This window comes from Amblyomma americanum, chromosome 7 (assembly GCF_052857255.1).
Source record: "Amblyomma americanum isolate KBUSLIRL-KWMA chromosome 7, ASM5285725v1, whole genome shotgun sequence".
NCBI classification, from domain to species: Eukaryota; Metazoa; Arthropoda; class Arachnida; order Ixodida; family Ixodidae; genus Amblyomma; species Amblyomma americanum.
This window is the reverse complement of record NC_135503.1, coordinates 34,099,590-34,116,785: the sequence shown is the minus strand read 5'-3', so window position 1 is coordinate 34,116,785 and position 17,196 is coordinate 34,099,590. Positions and strand designations below refer to the sequence as shown.

The 17,196-nt window shown below is 45.2% G+C and overlaps 1 protein-coding gene across 1 annotated transcript in view; it reads left to right on the top strand.

Moving 5' to 3' along the window:
* Positions 1-9,845, top strand: part of LOC144098833 (ataxin-10) — a 28,750-nt gene extending 18,905 nt beyond the window's left edge. The window contains exons 6-11 of the mRNA XM_077631730.1: positions 413-487; positions 1,189-1,351; positions 1,593-1,701; positions 2,641-2,834; positions 6,522-6,585; positions 9,683-9,845. Of these exons, the coding sequence (XP_077487856.1) occupies positions 413-487; positions 1,189-1,351; positions 1,593-1,701; positions 2,641-2,834; positions 6,522-6,585; positions 9,683-9,825 (748 nt within the window). The 3' untranslated portion in view covers positions 9,826-9,845. The remainder of the gene's footprint in view (positions 1-412; positions 488-1,188; positions 1,352-1,592; positions 1,702-2,640; positions 2,835-6,521; positions 6,586-9,682) is intronic.
* Positions 9,846-17,196: the final 7,351 nt, after the last annotated feature.

The window sequence follows — 17,196 nt, the reverse complement described above, 5'->3', positions numbered from 1 at the left end:
TTCGAGTGCTTCACCATGAATCAAGCGCCCGATGCATTGTGCTTATATTTTGGAGGAAACTGGTTCTGCTGAATGACTCAAAATCTCCTTTACCTTGATTGGAAACCTTGAGGCTTTTGTTCCAGCTTCATTAACTTTTGTACTTAAAGACATGGGTACTTGTACATGTTACTCATTTGTGCAAGACCTCTGCATTTTGGGATTTCAAGAGAAGTGTGTGTTATCAGGAGAGGAAGTGTTCAGGGGGAACCAAAAGTGTAATACAGTCTTTCTGAGTCTAGGCAGGTGACGTTGTTGCACAACTGTGCAGCTGGTCAACTGACCGTGAGAAGGCAAGTCTTTATCTCTGAAGGACCGTGGGTGGAGCAATGGTAGCAAAAATGTTGCTGTTTTGTCTCCTGCTCTGTTCCAGCCTTTTCATATTAGAACGGCTGCTCCAGCAAGACGACGTCGTGCCAGTATTTCTGAAGTTGTCCGCTCATTGCAGGTACGTTGATTGCAGTAATCAAGAATGTGTGAAGAAAAATTGAAGTGGAATGTATTTAGTGGGAGACGAGCTTCAGTGTCAGTTTTAAAGGGGCCATGTTGTATAAAAGGGTCATGAGGGTTCTGTGTGTGTAATCATTTAACAGGTCAATGAGCACCTGGAAAATTAATAAGTTATGTGGCAATGAATGGTTCATGTGAACAATTAATTCAACCAATCGGACACTGTGTTACTGATGAGGATGGCACTGATGGTGGTCACGTGATGATGACATCATTTTGTGCGAGCAACGCGATCTTTGCACAACAAGCCTTTGACAGCTAAAACTGTGTGATAAGTGCCATGAATTGGGCAGAGTTGGTGACAGGCGTCTGAAAAAACCACTTCGCACCTGCATACCCTACAATATGCACCAATGCTGTGTCCCTTGCTGATAAACAGATTTAGGGAATGAGGGGGGCGGGCGGCAAGGGGATGACTGCTCCACATTGTGCCACACTGAGCCTACATTTTTTATCTTATGGATCTGAAGAAGGCTGTTAGAGCATGTGGGGCCACACTTACACGCATACATCCATGTGTTGCTCATACACTAACCCCTTAGTTGCGAAAATTTTCAAGATGGACCTAAACCGAATTCGGCCAACTGCCCATTCTCATTTAATAATGCCCCATTGCTCCACATATAAAATTTATTGCAGGTGCATACTCCTCGACATTGCTGCTGACCAGCTCACAAAGGTGCAAGCGGAGGGTGCATCACTTCCAATCTCCTTGCCTCTACTAGAGCACGTGCAAATTGAGCTACTGGGAAGAGTGAAAGCCATTACAATGTGCTCGGAGACAACGGTTACCGGGGACCCGGTAAAACTCTCATGCTGTTTAGCAGTATCCATTAGAAATCTTTCCATGCAGCCTGTGTCAATTGACTTTCAGGTCATGAGCTTGCACACGGTTTTTTATTTCTGCACATTTTCTACTTATATTTGCTAACATAAACTTTGTAAAGTTGTGCAGGGAAGAAAAATAATTTCTCCTGAAACACTCAGTAATAAAATTTTTCTTGAGTGTTTTTGTACATTTTTCTGCTGCCTGTATCTTGCAGGAGATTTCCGAGATTTGTAAGCTCTTGAAGGTGTTATGCCTGGCCTCTGCCAATGAGAAGCTCAAAAGCTTCTTTTCTGATGGAGCTGAGCTTTTGGCGACTGCACTGGGTACGTCTTTATTAATATCACACGTGTTACTAAGATATTATTTGTGCTAATGTGGTACTATTTTAACTTCTAATTAATTTGGTGACACAGAAACATGACTGACAACATGTCACTATTTTGTTGCTTTCTATTAAATCAGTGCTGTGTTTATTCGAACCACTCTTCTTGTTAAGTTTTGGATACATTTGGCCTTAAACAAAAGAAAACATTTATATTTGTGGTAGCTAAGCAACAGTGCTAATTAATGTGAGAATGTCTTTTTTTCGCTGTGAAAATCTGTACAATGGTCCAGAAATCACATTTGTTTCATTTCTGACCCCGATTTTTTGGCTTCTTGAAATTTTTAAGAACCAGCTCCAGATGCAGGATAATAGGAATTGAGCCACTGGGATTGGTTTGGTAGATCATAGCTGTAACCGATGAGCTGAACTGAAAAAATAAAAAATTCACAGGATGGCTAAAAACATGTAATGCGAGATTCAGCGATAGCTGTGTAGGCTTTTAGGTTTGGCAGGCGGCTGTTCCAAACAGAGCCACCCGTAGGCTTATGCAACTCAGGTTGGCCAGGACATAAGGTGACATCAGACGGCGAGACACAAACGGACACACAGCATTAATGAAGGCCTTAACAGATCCTATGTGGTGTCGTGCAGGATGATAACCATACCTGGGTTGCCATGGTAACCGGTGGATGCATTGCCATGGTAACCATGGTGATGTACCCACCGGTTATGGCGACGCTGACGCGCAAGCCAGGGGCAGGCGCCTAAAAGCTATCGCTGTAAATGGAAAGAACAAGGGAAGGGTTTGCAGGGGTTTGTTAAACTAAACAGATCAGTGTGGACTACAGACCACCCACCAATTGTTAAAAGATGGCCTGTGCTGTACATTATTTGTGCAATGAGTGCTGTGTGCAACGTAGTTACTTTTTTTTTTCAGAGGTCTTGAAAATGGTACATCTTTTAGGCAAATCAGGAAAAAACGCATTTACTCCTGCACAGCACCTGGACGATTTCACTGAAGTTGACAAAGGCACCTCTGAGCTCACTGTTCATCCAAGCTTTGGATTCAAGCGAGACCTTGTTCAACTAATTGGTAACATGTGTCACCAGAACAGGAAGCACCAAGACTTGGTAATTATTTATGCCAACTGTTCTCAGATTGGGTTTTTTGGATTCCCCAAGCACCTAAATCAATGCCTGCCTCAACCCCTGCTTTTCCTTTACCCACTTCGTTTTAGGACTAATCATACTGTAACTGCTTGTAGCAGACTGTTTCATTGTACAGCTAGTCATCAATGATTGAATTCATGCGTTTTCTGCGAGGGGCCGTTCATCAGTATCTCTTTTTTGCTAGCATGTCAGGTGTGAAGGGACAAAAGCATGTGGGATTTCTCAGCAGCTCTTGAAAACTGCTGGTTTTCCCCAAGATTAAAGAGTCTGGAAACTCCTGATTTATGCTTTCATAGAGACAAAGGTTTTCTCGTTGCATGATGTAGCTTTTACTTTTCCTTTGTCTCACACCATGGTTACTTTTTTCTGATGATTTTGAAGATGATTTTAATTATAGCCTGTGCAAATGCCACTGCTCATCCTTCCTTCTTGTTAGGTGTATTGATAACTGCTTTTTGTTTCATCAGTTACCAGTACCTTAGTTGAAGAGCTGCTGACCAAGCATCTGCTTTGACATGTTTAATTTAGTTTGAGCAGTGCTGCCCTTTACATTGGGCCTCTCACAAGACACAGTGCTCCATCTTCGACTGCATTTTCTTTAGAAATCATTTTCGATGCACTCGTAAATACTTTGTGCTTTCCTCTTGGGACGGGATGCAGGTCACTTATAACATATGGCTTCTTGGTATGACTGATGAAACTAGTCAGTATGATTATGAAATGCAAGAATAGTGAGCATTTACTTAAAGGGAAGCTGAAACGGTTTTTAAATCGCATGAAACGCTGTGGTTGGGAAGAAAGGACCTTGAAAATCATGTGTGTAAATTTTTTCCCAATTCTATCCGCAAACAGAGCTGCAATCGCTTCTTAAAAACCTGCCGCCGGCACGCCCTCGTCGCTTCCGGAAGCGCCGGGTTGGGGGACGGCAGAGCGGGAGAACTTGCGGAAGTGACGCCATTCACGGAGAGTCGGCCGGCCGGCTGTGCTTGCTTCGCTGCGGCCCGCGCTTTGGCGAACCACAGATCAACGCAATCTTCTGCCAGTGCCGTTTACTTTCTCTCGTACGGGCGTTCCCTGTAATGCTTGAAGCCTGTATATAAACCAGTTTTGGTATGGTACTTCTTTCGAACAGCGCTCAGCCACAGCTTGGCAGAATCCGTCGGTTGTTCTCCGTCAGCCTCTTCCACGTTAACCAGACAATCTGGTTGCACGCAACAAGCCGAAACTGCCTGCACAGAATATGTGCATCAATATTTCTCTTTTCGTTATATTACTTTCTTACCTGTTTGTAAACTCTTTGCCTTTCCCAGCTGGTTCACATCCATGCTGAGCTAAAGCCACTTCCAGCAATGCTTTACTGAGGCACACAGTCTTGAACTTTTTGAGCTCGCTACGCACTGTGTGCCTTTTTGCTTTTTCCTGATTGCTTGAACCTCGTGGCAGCACAAGCAATTCTCTTAATCTTTCATCAGCGCGCAGCACATGCACCCGCACCTAACTGAACAAAAAACCGATTATATAGGCCTAGTATAATTGAGCAATGAAAACATTTGCATTCATGAGCGCTTGGTCATGACTGACTATCGACAATGGGGCCAGAATTCATACAAATTTGTCCTTGAGTCAGAACGGCAAAGTGGTCGAGCAGCGGTACGCATATATCTGCCACAAGCAATTCTGCCGGCTATCTCGATACGCAACAGCAGCAAATATATATCTCGTAGCACACTAGTTTTGATGAGCAGCACTGCGAGCTCCGAAGCGCAGCCATAATTATTTTCAAAAGCGTGTTCAGCATGAAAAAAAAACGCACGGGGGTAAGCGCAAAAGTTTCATGGTTGAACAGTAGCCCGAACAAGCGACAGAAGGAAAGCGCACACGGGAGCTTCCTCCCGGTCGCCTCGTCTCTTCGCGCTGTAGTACAGCAGTGCACCCACTCCAAATCATGCAGTTTTGCATTTTTTTGTAGTTCTAAAAGGCCTTCGGGCGTAATTAGGCAAGTAACCATAAATAAATGAACAAACAAATGCTTTACCTCGCGCGACTCGTGTAAGCGTGCCGGTGATCTGATTTAGATCATGTTTACAGTCGTTACAAGAATTTTGTGGCCAGGCTTTTATGCAGCAGCGGTACACAGAAACGTTTCGACGCAATTTACTTTTTTTTTTACTGCCACCTGCACCTACACAAAACATATGCTCACGCATGCACCTACGCAAAACATACGTATCAGTCGAGATTTGGTTTTCGTGTTACCCTGGTAGGACGTGAAAGGCCCATACTGGCTTAACGAAATTTCCGGCTTGCAGGCGCCGCCATGTGGTCACTTCTCTATTAGCTTCTTATCAGGCGGTGGTGCCAGTTTTCTGTTTAGTCTGTAGTTCTCAACGATTTCGGAATAGTTTTGCGCGCGCTCGTCCAGATCCCGACAGTACGGCGGTTCCATGGTTACCCGGTTCCATGGTTACCCGGAAGCAAAGAATATGGGAATGCGCTGACTACCCCGGAGTCTACGAAGATATTGATAGCAGAGAAAGCTGGGAAGCCCTGCTGCGTAGCGAAGAACCCGCTCAGCAGAAACAAGGCAATCCGCCTGGCGGCTGATGCCGCGAAGAGATAAAGTCTCTTTGTTAGCCTTTAGTCACGGAGGCACCGGCCCCCGCCCTCCAGGCCTGCGTGCCGGGGGCGGTGAGTAGTAAGGCTTCTCCATTTCCGGTGAAAATAAAAGCTGTCATCTACCATCCATCAAGTAGAGATTTCCAACACGTGAACATGACGCGACTTGACATTCACTGCCGGCGCACTCCGCGGCGTCGTTGGTTCCGCCGTTTTCTGAAGCTGTTGATGGCTCGAAGATGCATGGTGAAAGTGCAAACTGTTCAGCACTGCTTGAATTATCCATAATTTCCGGAACGTAGTCCTTAAAAGCCCGCTGAAGCAACGCGCTACGCAGCAACGCCGTCGGTGCCGGCCGGAGATCCCCGTGGATGACGTCACGACGGTCCCGACCAATCGCGGGCAAGAGCGGCGTTCGCTCGGTGCCCTGAGGCGACGGGGCGCGTTTTCTTCTAAAAAACAGCCTTTTGCGTTTATTTCCGCTCTTTTTGAATGAGATATTCTGTTTCAGTGGACTAAAAACTATAAAATGACATAGAGATCTCATTTTTTTCGAAAAGTGCTTCAGCTTCCCTTTAACACTCCAAGATCTTGCAAGTTTTAGGTGACCAGTATCACTTCTGTATGTACAGTTCATAACATCTGAGCAATACAGTTCTGAGAAATTCTTTAACAAAGCTTTAGAAGGAAATGCATTTTGCATAAAATTTATTCAATGACAGCAGATGGGCTTTGGGTCAGGGGTACTGAAACACTTTTATTTAAAGCTGCCTGATGCAGAGTGACGTGTGCAAGGCTCAGTGCTGTATGCACAACATGGCCTGAACTTGGCTAATCGTATGTGAGCGTTTTTTTTTTGTGCTTGTAGCTTCATTTTTGTTTCTTCTTGCGTGTCCATGTTGGCTACTGGCAGCATTCTGCGTGCTATAACAGATTGGGAGTGAATGCTTCTAAATTTGGCTTTTGTGTTTTGCTTTTTCTTAAATGCTATCTTTCTGGTTAACAGCTTGTAATGGTATCACCTCTATTTAGGTTAGGAACTTGGAAGGAATGCCTGTTATTCTGGATGCCTGCAGTTTGGATGCCAAGAACCCTTGTATCCTTCTGTGTGAATAGTTCTTATCTTGAGGTGCTGGAGGAGACATTGTTTGGACATTTGCCATGGATATATGACACTTCATGTTTTGTAATTGTAAACTTTTTGATAGCTTGACAGTCACATTAGTCATGACCACATTCATCTACTTTACTTTTTCTGTTAACTGTTTCTCTTGTGCGCGAAAGCGCAAGGAAAATCAAAGCTTTTGTTCTATGTGGCCACCCGTTGGCTGTGTGTAGGTATTTGGCAGTGGGGTAATTTAAAAAACAAAACAATACAGCAAGGAAAAAGGTAAATAATCAGTAATTATCAGCATGACGTATATGCTAAGATGCTTTCCTTGAATCAGGTACTTCATGATGGAGTTTTACTGGGCCAATTGGAACAGTTTCTTGAGAGGGGGAAAGAGGACACTATTGCGGTGCAGCATTAAGCGTCAAGGATATCCTGTGCCAAATTCATCAAAGCCAACTGGCCCATCAGCTGGTCTGAAGCTAGCCAGGCCCACAGCGTTGGGCTTGAGGAGCATGGACGGCAATGTGGCAGGTGAAAAGAGAATGTTATCGATGAGCATATGGTCTTGGGCTGTTGGGGCGTGCAGGGGAGGGATGGTGTTCATGTTCATGATGTTGCAGCATGTACCCACAAGAAAGGATAGGAAAAAAGAAGTGAAAAACAGGTGCTACCTTGCCAAGTGAAGTATTTTTGCTGATTCAAGAGAACGTGAAGCCGCCGCGGTAGCTGAGTGGTTATGGCGCTCGGCTGCTGGCCCGAAAGACGTGGGTTCGATCCCGGCCGCGGCGGTCGAATTTCGATGGAGGCGAAATTCTAGAGGCCCGTGCACTGTGTGATGTTAGTGCTAATTAAAGAACCCCATGTGATCGATATTTCCGGAGCACTTCACTATGGCGTCCCTTATAGCCTGAGTCGTTTTGGACGTCCAACCCCCATAAACCATTAACCATTTCATTTTGTTTCATTTCATGTTGAGTGCGAGGTCTAGTGTCGGTTTAGCAGGCTGCTAACACTAGACCTTGCACTCACCGTACATAGCCAGTTATTATTTCTGTGCTATTGCAAAATAGCTAAAGCTGTATTCTGAATGTCAGATTTGAACATATTGTAATAAGGTAGTGAAAAGTGCATTTTTGAGCTTTATCAGATTGGACATTGATTGTGGACATGCGGTGATATGAAGAGTAAAATAGATTGCAGAAGCGGTGGAAAGTGTGTTGGACAGTGATAATAAGAATTCGGGCTGCTTGTGAGCAGATATGACGCAAAAGCCACGGCTTCTCATAAGGTCATTTCCAGCACTTGTTAGTTGCATAGCAGCATCACTTTCATCTCTTGGACAACTATGACAGAAACTGACAGATAGTTAAAGATCAGGATTTTTTGCTTTAGATGAAGCAATCTTTATATTGTGTTTGCAGTCAACCCTCGTTATAGCAGACTGGTTAAAATTTGATTAAGCCAAAATTTTCAACATGAGATTTCGTCAGAAGCGCACGCATGAGCAACGCAGTTTAGTCAGTTAGGGAACTCGGAGGAACCTTACTAGAGAAAAAAATGAAAATTGGTTTTTGGGGAAAAGAAATGGCGCAGTATCTGTCTCAGGTATTGGCGGAGGCCATAAGGGAATGGATAGAGGAGGGACTAAGAGAAGAAAGGAAGAAAGAGGTGCCGTAGTGGAGGGCTCCGGAATAGTTTCGACCGCCTGAGGTTTGCAGTTATAGCAGGGAGGAAGTTTTTCTGAAGGTTGAGCGCCGGTTCTGCCGCAAAGCATAGAGCGCCAGACGCCAGTTAGGGTGGCTTACCCACACATCAGCTGCAAGCCCAACGCCAAGTAGGTTGGCTTTTCTGTAGTACAGAAATGTCGCGTGGGAAATGGTACACCAGAAACGAAAGCTACCGCCGTTTTCACCACCTCCGTGTCAGCCGACTTGAGTTGGACAGCTGCATTGTAGGATGGCTACTGGAAAGCTGCAACTGTCCACACCACTGTTGCCGGGGCACTGTCGATGAGAACAAGAGGTGCGAATGCCTACCGACCTCTTGGCCTTTCTGTTAATCCTCCACGAATTGTTTTCCGTGTCGTTGGCGCGTGCGAGGTAGGGAGATCCTGAATGCGACCAGCCACTTGTGTAAAGCCCCACCCCACTTTGGTGTAGTGCGGCGAAGCCTGCCGCTTAGCGTTGAATGTTCAATATACCCGTTTTATGTCCAACCGTGTTCGGCACATAGAGTAAAAATCGCATGTACTATTTATTAAAAATATTTTGTAACTGTTCGATGTAGCCTATAATTTTTTATATCTGTATTCGATAAATCGAGGTTTGACTTGGATACTTCTATCCCTGTTCCCTTACTACCTAATAGTGCCCAAATGATGGATGCTGTACGTATGTGAATGAGTAAAACATAAGTGAAGAATTTATAAGTAAATATATTGTGCCTTAAATTTGGTAGCTTCCAGCAAAGGCTGTGTGCCCACCAGGAAAAAGGATAAGAATACCAGCTACCCTCGTGTGCTCTTTCCTTTTACCTGTGGCATCAAAAATGTTAGAACAGAACATGTATACCTGGCAATTGCATTATTCAAACCAAAACAATATCTTTTATTGGTGGTGGCATTTCCAGAAAACAGTCTCAGCTTCCTTTGTTTTTGCCTTACTATATATCTTCCAAGGTATCCTACATTGAAGGGGGAAGGGGGGGGGGGGGGGTTGTCAAGTAATTTGCAGTTATAAATGTTCTAGTTCCCCCACAACAAGTTTTCAAAATTTATTTATGGGCTTTGCACCACTGAGCAGTAAGCAGAGAGCTGGGCTTGTTTGTCCTCTGTTAAATGAGGAGGTGTGCTAATTAGCGCTATGTAAGAACAAGAGTGTAAAGACGAGAGATAGGCACAGAAACTCTAGACGTTATTGTTCATCGTGTCCATGTTTCATTCTTATGGCCTTGTTTTTTCTGAGCGTTAGCTAACTTGTCTTCTCACGCTGCCACCATGCACTTGTTTTTAACTGCACGAATGACTTCGTTAGCATTGATGACAAACCATTGTTTTCATCCTTAATGTTCCTGCCTACAGTCATCATACAGCATGCCATCTTGGCAATTAGGAACCTCTTGGAAGGAAACCTGGAAAATCAGGCTATTGTTGCAAGCTTGGTCCAGCAAGGAGTTGTCACTGATGCACCCCTGATCAAAGAAATGGGAATAAAGTTTGAATAGGTGAAGGTTTATGGTCACCATTTTTGCCTAGCTCTTTGTTTTTATTAACTGATGTGCTTGTACTGCTCTCATATTGAAATCTGTTTCCTTGCTGTGCACTTTGCTCTATGCCCAAGTTGCAAAGGAAATTTACTGTGGAATTACCCTTGGCACAAAGTTCAGCCCAACGTATAGTGTTGTCAGCTGTTTCTTTTTGTCAGCCATTAATTTTTTATGCTTTGCATTCAAAGAAAACGCACTGTCATGCAGAGAAATGGGACAAACACACTGTAATTATTTCATCACTGATGGCGTTTTAAGTGCACAGAAAAGGTTATGTGCCACTATTGCAGCATGTTTGTTTCGTAGGCGCCGTTTAACTATCATCACGGTGTATTTTGTCACACACAACATTCTGTGTTTTTTCTTTCTCCCTATTTTGCCCCTTTCCTTTCATGTCATCCTTGCCACCATTGCTTCTACCACGTTCAGAAGAACTTGACTTCACAGTTGTCGTTATAGGCTTTCCCTCAGTGCCTGTCCGCCCTTTCTGATGAAACCGTATGCTGCCGCTAATAACGACTTACTTCGTTTGCCCAGTTTTATTACATTAGCTTCCTGTGAAGACGGCTTCGTTGCTTGAAGGTCACGAGGCGAAGCCGACCGTGCGTCGGACCCCTTAGGTTGGTTGGCTTCTCTGCATGGCTGAAATGTGCCGCAGGGGTGATGTTCTGAAACTGGAAGGGTGTTGACGGCTCTAATGTGGTTTTGTTGATCTTTTATATAGGAAAAAAAAAAAAGCGAAACGAAACTAAATGCACGAACGCGACTTGAAAACAATTAAGCGCCAAAGGAATATAGACTCGCGTGCTTGCATTTGCTTGCCGGCTATAAAAAATGGCCGTTGTAATGCAGGTACCTGTATCGAGTGCCTCGTGGCACACGCTAGGACGCAAGATATTTAAATGTATAGTTAATAGGAATGCGGAGGGCTGAAATTTTTTTTTTTTGGTGTGCGATGTGCGCGAGAGTGCTTAATTCGGCGGTTTTCCCCGCGCATTTGAGCGACAGCCTGGGAGGCACTATATATATGAAAACGCTAAGTATAGGCCAGGACCAGGCATAAGCTGCAGGGGTATGCCGGGTGATTTTCTTTTAGCGTTTACAGATATTTGCTTTAAGAGAAATGAGTAATATGTAGGTGACTTTGCATTGGGACTGTACAGCAAGGTGGACATTATATATACATGATTATAGAGTACAAGTAAAACAGGATTAATTAAAAAATTGACAAAACTAATTTTTGTTTTAGGGCACAATATTACATTGCATAATTGAAGGCCGTCAATATCGAATGAGAGCGCAGTTTTGTTTTAATTTTCTGAATCGGTATTGTGGTTTAAACTAATTAGAGAAGGCCGTCAATATCGAACGCGAACGCAGTTTTTTTTTTCTTTCTGACTCGGTATTGGGAGTTCAAACTATCGAGCATGAAAAATACAGCTTTGTATGCTCGTTAAGTTTGCTTTTCCGTATTGCATATTTGCAAACTGGCGCCGCTCTCTTTTCTAACGCAACAGATACAGACGCAGTTTGTGTAAATTATGATGCAGAAGAAGAAAACTAGATTTCGGCGACAATACCACGCGCAGCGACGCCATTTTGTATATGTGTAGTGCGAGAAAGCCAACTCAACGAACTAAGAAAAGTGTTTTTTTTTTTTTGACGCTCGATACTTCGGACCACAACGGCGATTCTCAAAATTAATAAACTGTGCTCGAATTCCGTATTGACGGCCTTCAATTTCGAATTATAAACTGGTGCCCTAAAACCAAAATTTAAAGGATGGTTACTTAATTTCAGTTAAGCGTCTTTTAGTTGAGCTCTGTTACTCTCATAATGTCCGCCTTAGCGTACCATTCAAGTGCACAGACCGCACCAACATTCAGACTCGTGACGTCTACGCCTAAAAGGACTCCGTGATCAACGATTTGAAATTAATAGCAATGTAGCTAGCCTCCGGGATCTGCGATAAAACTCTACGCACGCATTTTACTTGCGAAACCGACCGGTGATGACGGCGCCTGTATTTCATTTCTTTGGCCTTTAAAACCGTCCGTTTGTAGACTGAATGTAGAGGCTTTTCGCACAGCGGCGACGTGCTATAGCGGAAACGTGCGCACGCACAGCGGTCCTACCTCGCGCCCCGCCACTGCGCATGCAGGAGGCATCCAAAAAACTTATACGTCTGTGCTGTAGTAAGTCTCCTCTATATATGCTAAAAACCTGCAATAGCAACCTTGGCGTTAGAATACGGTTATATATCAGCACGGGCCTATTATAATTACAATAAGGCTTATCATCGTGAACAGGAAATGCTCTAAGAACCTCCTTTCCCGATAGAGTATTTCTACGGACCGTAGCGCGATAGTAACGAACTGTAAGGCTACCGCGTGTTTCCCGTCACGTCTCGGTGCGTTATACTTTAGTATCCGCCGCAGCTTACTTTGTGTTTCAAGCATGTCGTTTGTACCCGCCGCGGTGGCTCAGTGGTTAGTGTGTTCGACTACTGATCTGGAGTTCCCGGGTTCGAGCCCGACCGCGGCGGCTGCGTTTTTATGGAGGCAAAACGCTAAGGCTCCCGTGTGCTGTGCGATGTCAGTGCACGTTAAAGATCCCCAGGTGGTCGAAATTATTCCGGAGCCCTCCACTACGGCACCTTTTTCTTCCTTTCCTCTTTCACTCCCTCCTTTATCCCTTCCCTTACGGCGCGGTTCAGGTGTACAACGATATATGAGACTGCGCTATTTCCTTTCCCCCAAAACCAATTATTATTACTATTATTATTATGTCGTTTGTACGTGTGTGTCGCTTTTTGATTCATCTCATCGAGCGTCCTGCCACAGTACAAAGCCACCACGTCATGGCACGTGTCCCTCTGTCATTGCAGCAAGCCGAAGCTAAGAACTATTAATCACATTCCACTTATGCCACCAAAGGGATCCAGTGCCTAGGATATTAAGTTCAACATCCTCGTATTTTCCTTCCTAAGGTCGTTCATCGCTTAGCAACCGAATGTTTGGTCATGATCGTCTTTGGATGGGCACAGAAGAGACAAAACGTCCCAAGTAACGTGACTATATATTAGTGGTAACCTCGACCTAACAGGAATACTGTTCACTTCATTCAATCAGTTATAACACGGCCACTTTCACCTGTCATTCGAGTGGACAACGGTAGAACTAGCTTTCCAATTGACTGTCGTTGACCTGACTTGTAGAAGCATTGAAGGACTCTGCTTGTAGGTAGTTGGCTGCGTCAGCTGCGTTTACGCAGTAATTCCGAAGGTCTCGGCTCGACACTTTGATCACGTCAGGTGCAGCATATCAATGAACTTTTTGAAAAATGTTGCCTGGTACTCCACTCGTATTTCGTGTTGCGGAAATTCGGAAGTTGTGAGAGCGACTGCAGAAATTAACCTGCATAAATTTCAAGAGCTGCTTGACAAGCCTTCTGTTGTACGGTTAACTAAGCGCCAATCTGACCGCTTGATGAGGGAAAGTTTAGTTACAGCTGTGTCCCTGTGTTTAGCTGCTTTTAAAGTCGCTGCTGTCTATCTGCGAGTTGCCTGGAGGTGTCCTCATTGCGTCAGTGATGTAATTTTTCGTTTCTGCGTCGTTATATGTGTTCTGTACCGTCATAGGCTTCGCTTTATTTTGCTGAAAACCAGCCTAAAAACATTCGTTACTGGTCGAGTCGATGATCGTTCGTGGTGAGTGAACGGTGCCAGGAAGAAAGATACACAACAAGCACGTACAGGCCAATGCGCGGTTGTTCCTTCTTTGTAACATGTCTGTTATGGCGGCCGCGTTTCGATGGAGGCGAAACACTAAGGCGACCGTGTGCTGTGCGATGTCAGTGCACGTTAAAGATCCCTGGGTGGTCGAAATTATTCCGGAGCCCTCCACTACGGCACCTCTTTCTTCCTCTCTTCTCCCAGTCCCTCCCTTATCCCTTCCCTTACGGCGCGGTTCAGGTGTCCGCCGATATGCGAGACAGATACTGCGCCATACCGTTTCCCAAGCAGCCAATTCATGCGTCTTTGTTGCGCCATGCACTCACTCCGAAGGCCAGCTTAGCCACAATACCAAGCAGATCATCACCAGCGAATGGCTCAGGACCCTCTAGAAGCGGGCTTCACGGTGTTCGAGCACAACAAAGGTGACGTAAAAGCGAATATGGGCGCATACAAATGATGCTTAATGCAAAATACGATGTGTCAACTGGGGAAAAAGGCCCATGCAATTTTCGACAAAAGCTTCGCGCATCTCTCCAAAACTCGCGCTCGCGAAAGCCCGCCGCGATGAGCAGCCATTAAACGCCCACGCGCGACCTGACTGCCTGCGTTGGAACGAGGCAGAGTGGAGCTGCGCCCTTGCTCGAAGTCGTTGCGAATGCTGTTTTGCGAGTTCCCGCTTGTAGAGCAGCTCGTAAAAAGAGCCTCTGGCTGAGTGACGTTTAAAAGCCGAGCGCTGCCGGCATTTACGACTTGGAAGGATCCACCCTGCACGCGTCCTTCGTCATGCTGTCAACCGACTGTCAGCAGAGCCTGCACATATATATTTAAAAAAAATATGTAGGCGACGTCAGAAGTACGACTGCAGGGGTGGGAGTATTTCCTGTCGTTCGGTTTCAGCCGAATACAGCTTGAGAAAAAAAAAAAAACTTCACATTTGCGTAAGTTACCGCTGGTGTTGAATAGGAGTCCAATTTCTGGCGGGCTGTGATTTGTCATGCTGCAGTCAGCAAAATGTGGTCGGATACAGCTTAAATATGCGGTGAAGCTCAGCCCACATTCAGGAATGCCACACAGAAATTTTCTGCGACAAAAAAAGTCCCTTGTGAAAGCCTTTCTGTTGCAGATACAAGAAGCTAATTACAAGACATACTTAAGCTAAAGAATTTTCATGCCTCTGGCTTGCTTGAGGGGGCGAGGAAAAAAGAGATAGTCAAACATTAAAAAGCTGATTTCGTTTGCTTTTGGGATTGATCAGCGGAGGAATACAGGTTTCCGTGGACCGTGGCCTATTGTTACAATCTTTTTTTTTTCTGTATCCTACTGTATGCAAGAATGCCGCTTGCTAAAATCGAAAATGGTCGCAAACTGCTTTAACTTTACAATTTAATTTCACCTTGGGGATTGCCTGGTAGAATATTCTGTTCCATAACAAAAGCTTGGGTGAGTTGGTGTGGCACTGGGGTCAACAGCGCGAAACAGGAAATGGACACAAGAAAGACATACTGTAAATTCTGGTACACAGCCTAAGGGCTATACATGTTTAAAAGTTAAAATTTGGGGTTTTGCTGATTAAATATAGGTGCGAACTAGACAGCATTTTATTTTCAATGTCGGCCAATGTAGGATGAAATGCCCAACTCGATTCTATGTGCCGGGTGTGGACAATCTGATAAAAAAAAAGATTTCAGCCGAAATTAATTCCTGCGCACTATGCACTGGGTGCGTACCGTCTGCAAGAAATTACGGTATACACTCAGACACACGCTGACAGTGCCAAGCTCGGCGTTTGTCCGTGTGCAGTTCCTTGTGTGCAGTTCCTATTGACGGCCTTATTTACGAAACCTACACAGCCGTCGGCGACCTTATCGTGAAGAGTGACGTTGAGGCATGGAGGAAGGAAAACTCGGGAGAGGCCCTCGCTACACGAGCTGCACGCCAAAAAGTGTGCCGGAAATAACGCACTTTCGCAAAGGCGACTGGGAGTCATTGGCCGACGGCACAGCCAATGGTAACGCTAGGCGCAGCGTCGTCGTCTGGTGCATCTGCTGCGCATGCGCGAGCGCGCTGAGACGGCGGCCAAGTAGGGAGGAAGCAGGGGGGAGCCCGCTTCAAAAAATGTGATGTAACAGTCTCTCCCGAGTTCTTTGCTTCCTCCTTGCGTTGAGGTAATATTAGGGGTTGTTCATAAAGCTGTCTTCATAAGGTGAACCGCAATCTCATGGCGCGAGTTCGATTTTCGTCAGATGTAGTCCAAGCTTCGTCAAGTTTGTCACCTTTCCTGGCGATGGTGGAATAGCTTAGGTGTTGAACCGGCACAGTGGAGAGAACTCAAAGAGACCCTAAGGACAACTTAAAGTTGGCCTCTATCGATAGTATACCGCGTTATAATCACAAAAAGGTTGCTGTAATAGAAAACGGAGTCCTTATAAGCTTGAAAAAGCAAAAAAAAAACGAAACACGTGTCATCATCAACGGCCGATTTCGCAAGTATAATGCGTTCGTCGACGACTTCTGTGCGCGGATCCCAGAGGCGACGCTACACCGCCATTCACTTCAAAATGGCGGCAACCCGCCCTTTTCGGTAGGGACGTAACGAGTTAGAATCGACCGGCGGAAAGATTTTTAAATCGAATTTTCTCGCCGATAGATACATCCTTTGCTGCTGGGCAAACGTAAACATAGCGAGAAAAAGCCAGTGAATAAATTTTTACTGAGAACACTAATTGAACGGAGTTTTCCTCAGCGTCCGTTTAAAATATAACCTTCCAGTGAAGGGGCCGGTGGCCCCATCATGTCTGTGAAAAGTTGGTAGGCTGCTCAGAGTGTTGACCTTTTGGCCGTGAAGTTTTATCAGGTGATAAAATTGAAATATGTGCTGCATTCAAATGAAAGGTTAGGATGTCTTCTAGCTAAGAATCACATTTATATTCGTTAAAGTCCCCATCTGCGGCATCACTTCTCCGGCACCCGTGCAGTAGTGTCTGCACGACGTTCTGTACATTGTACGCCGCACCTAGAGGGAACACTTGAGCGCGTGGTTCTGCGGTCAGCGCAGCGCCAGCTGCAGGTGCCTCTCTAGATAGTGTGACCACAGTGTGACAAGGCCTAGACAACCTTACAGTGTGCCAGCTGCGTCAGTCGCAGTACCACGTGTGCGCCCTTTTTGCAGCTATATGTGGCCCACATGGTACGTGCTAGATATGCGTACACAACCGCGCATTCTTTTCAGTAGTTCAGCACGAAAAATAGCGGGGGAACGCGCCCTGCAGATGAAGCAGGCTTCGAGAGAACTCCTGTCAGTGCTCACTTTGTCAGTTTTGTCTTCGCTTATATTTGTTGCCTCAAGTGCGACAATATTAGAACAAGATTATGTCTCCCTCCTGCCTACAAATGGTGCGACTGATCTTTTTTCTTTTTCTTTTCATTCTTACAACTAACCACGCGTATTTGAAGGGCGGACCGAAGGAAGCTTGGACAAATCCGACCGCGCATACTCTCAGGATGAGGCATACTGCACACACGAGCGGTGTGCAAAATGAAGTGGAGCGGGCGGGCGGGCGTTCGGGAGAGTTGAATGGAATGACCGTGGGCGT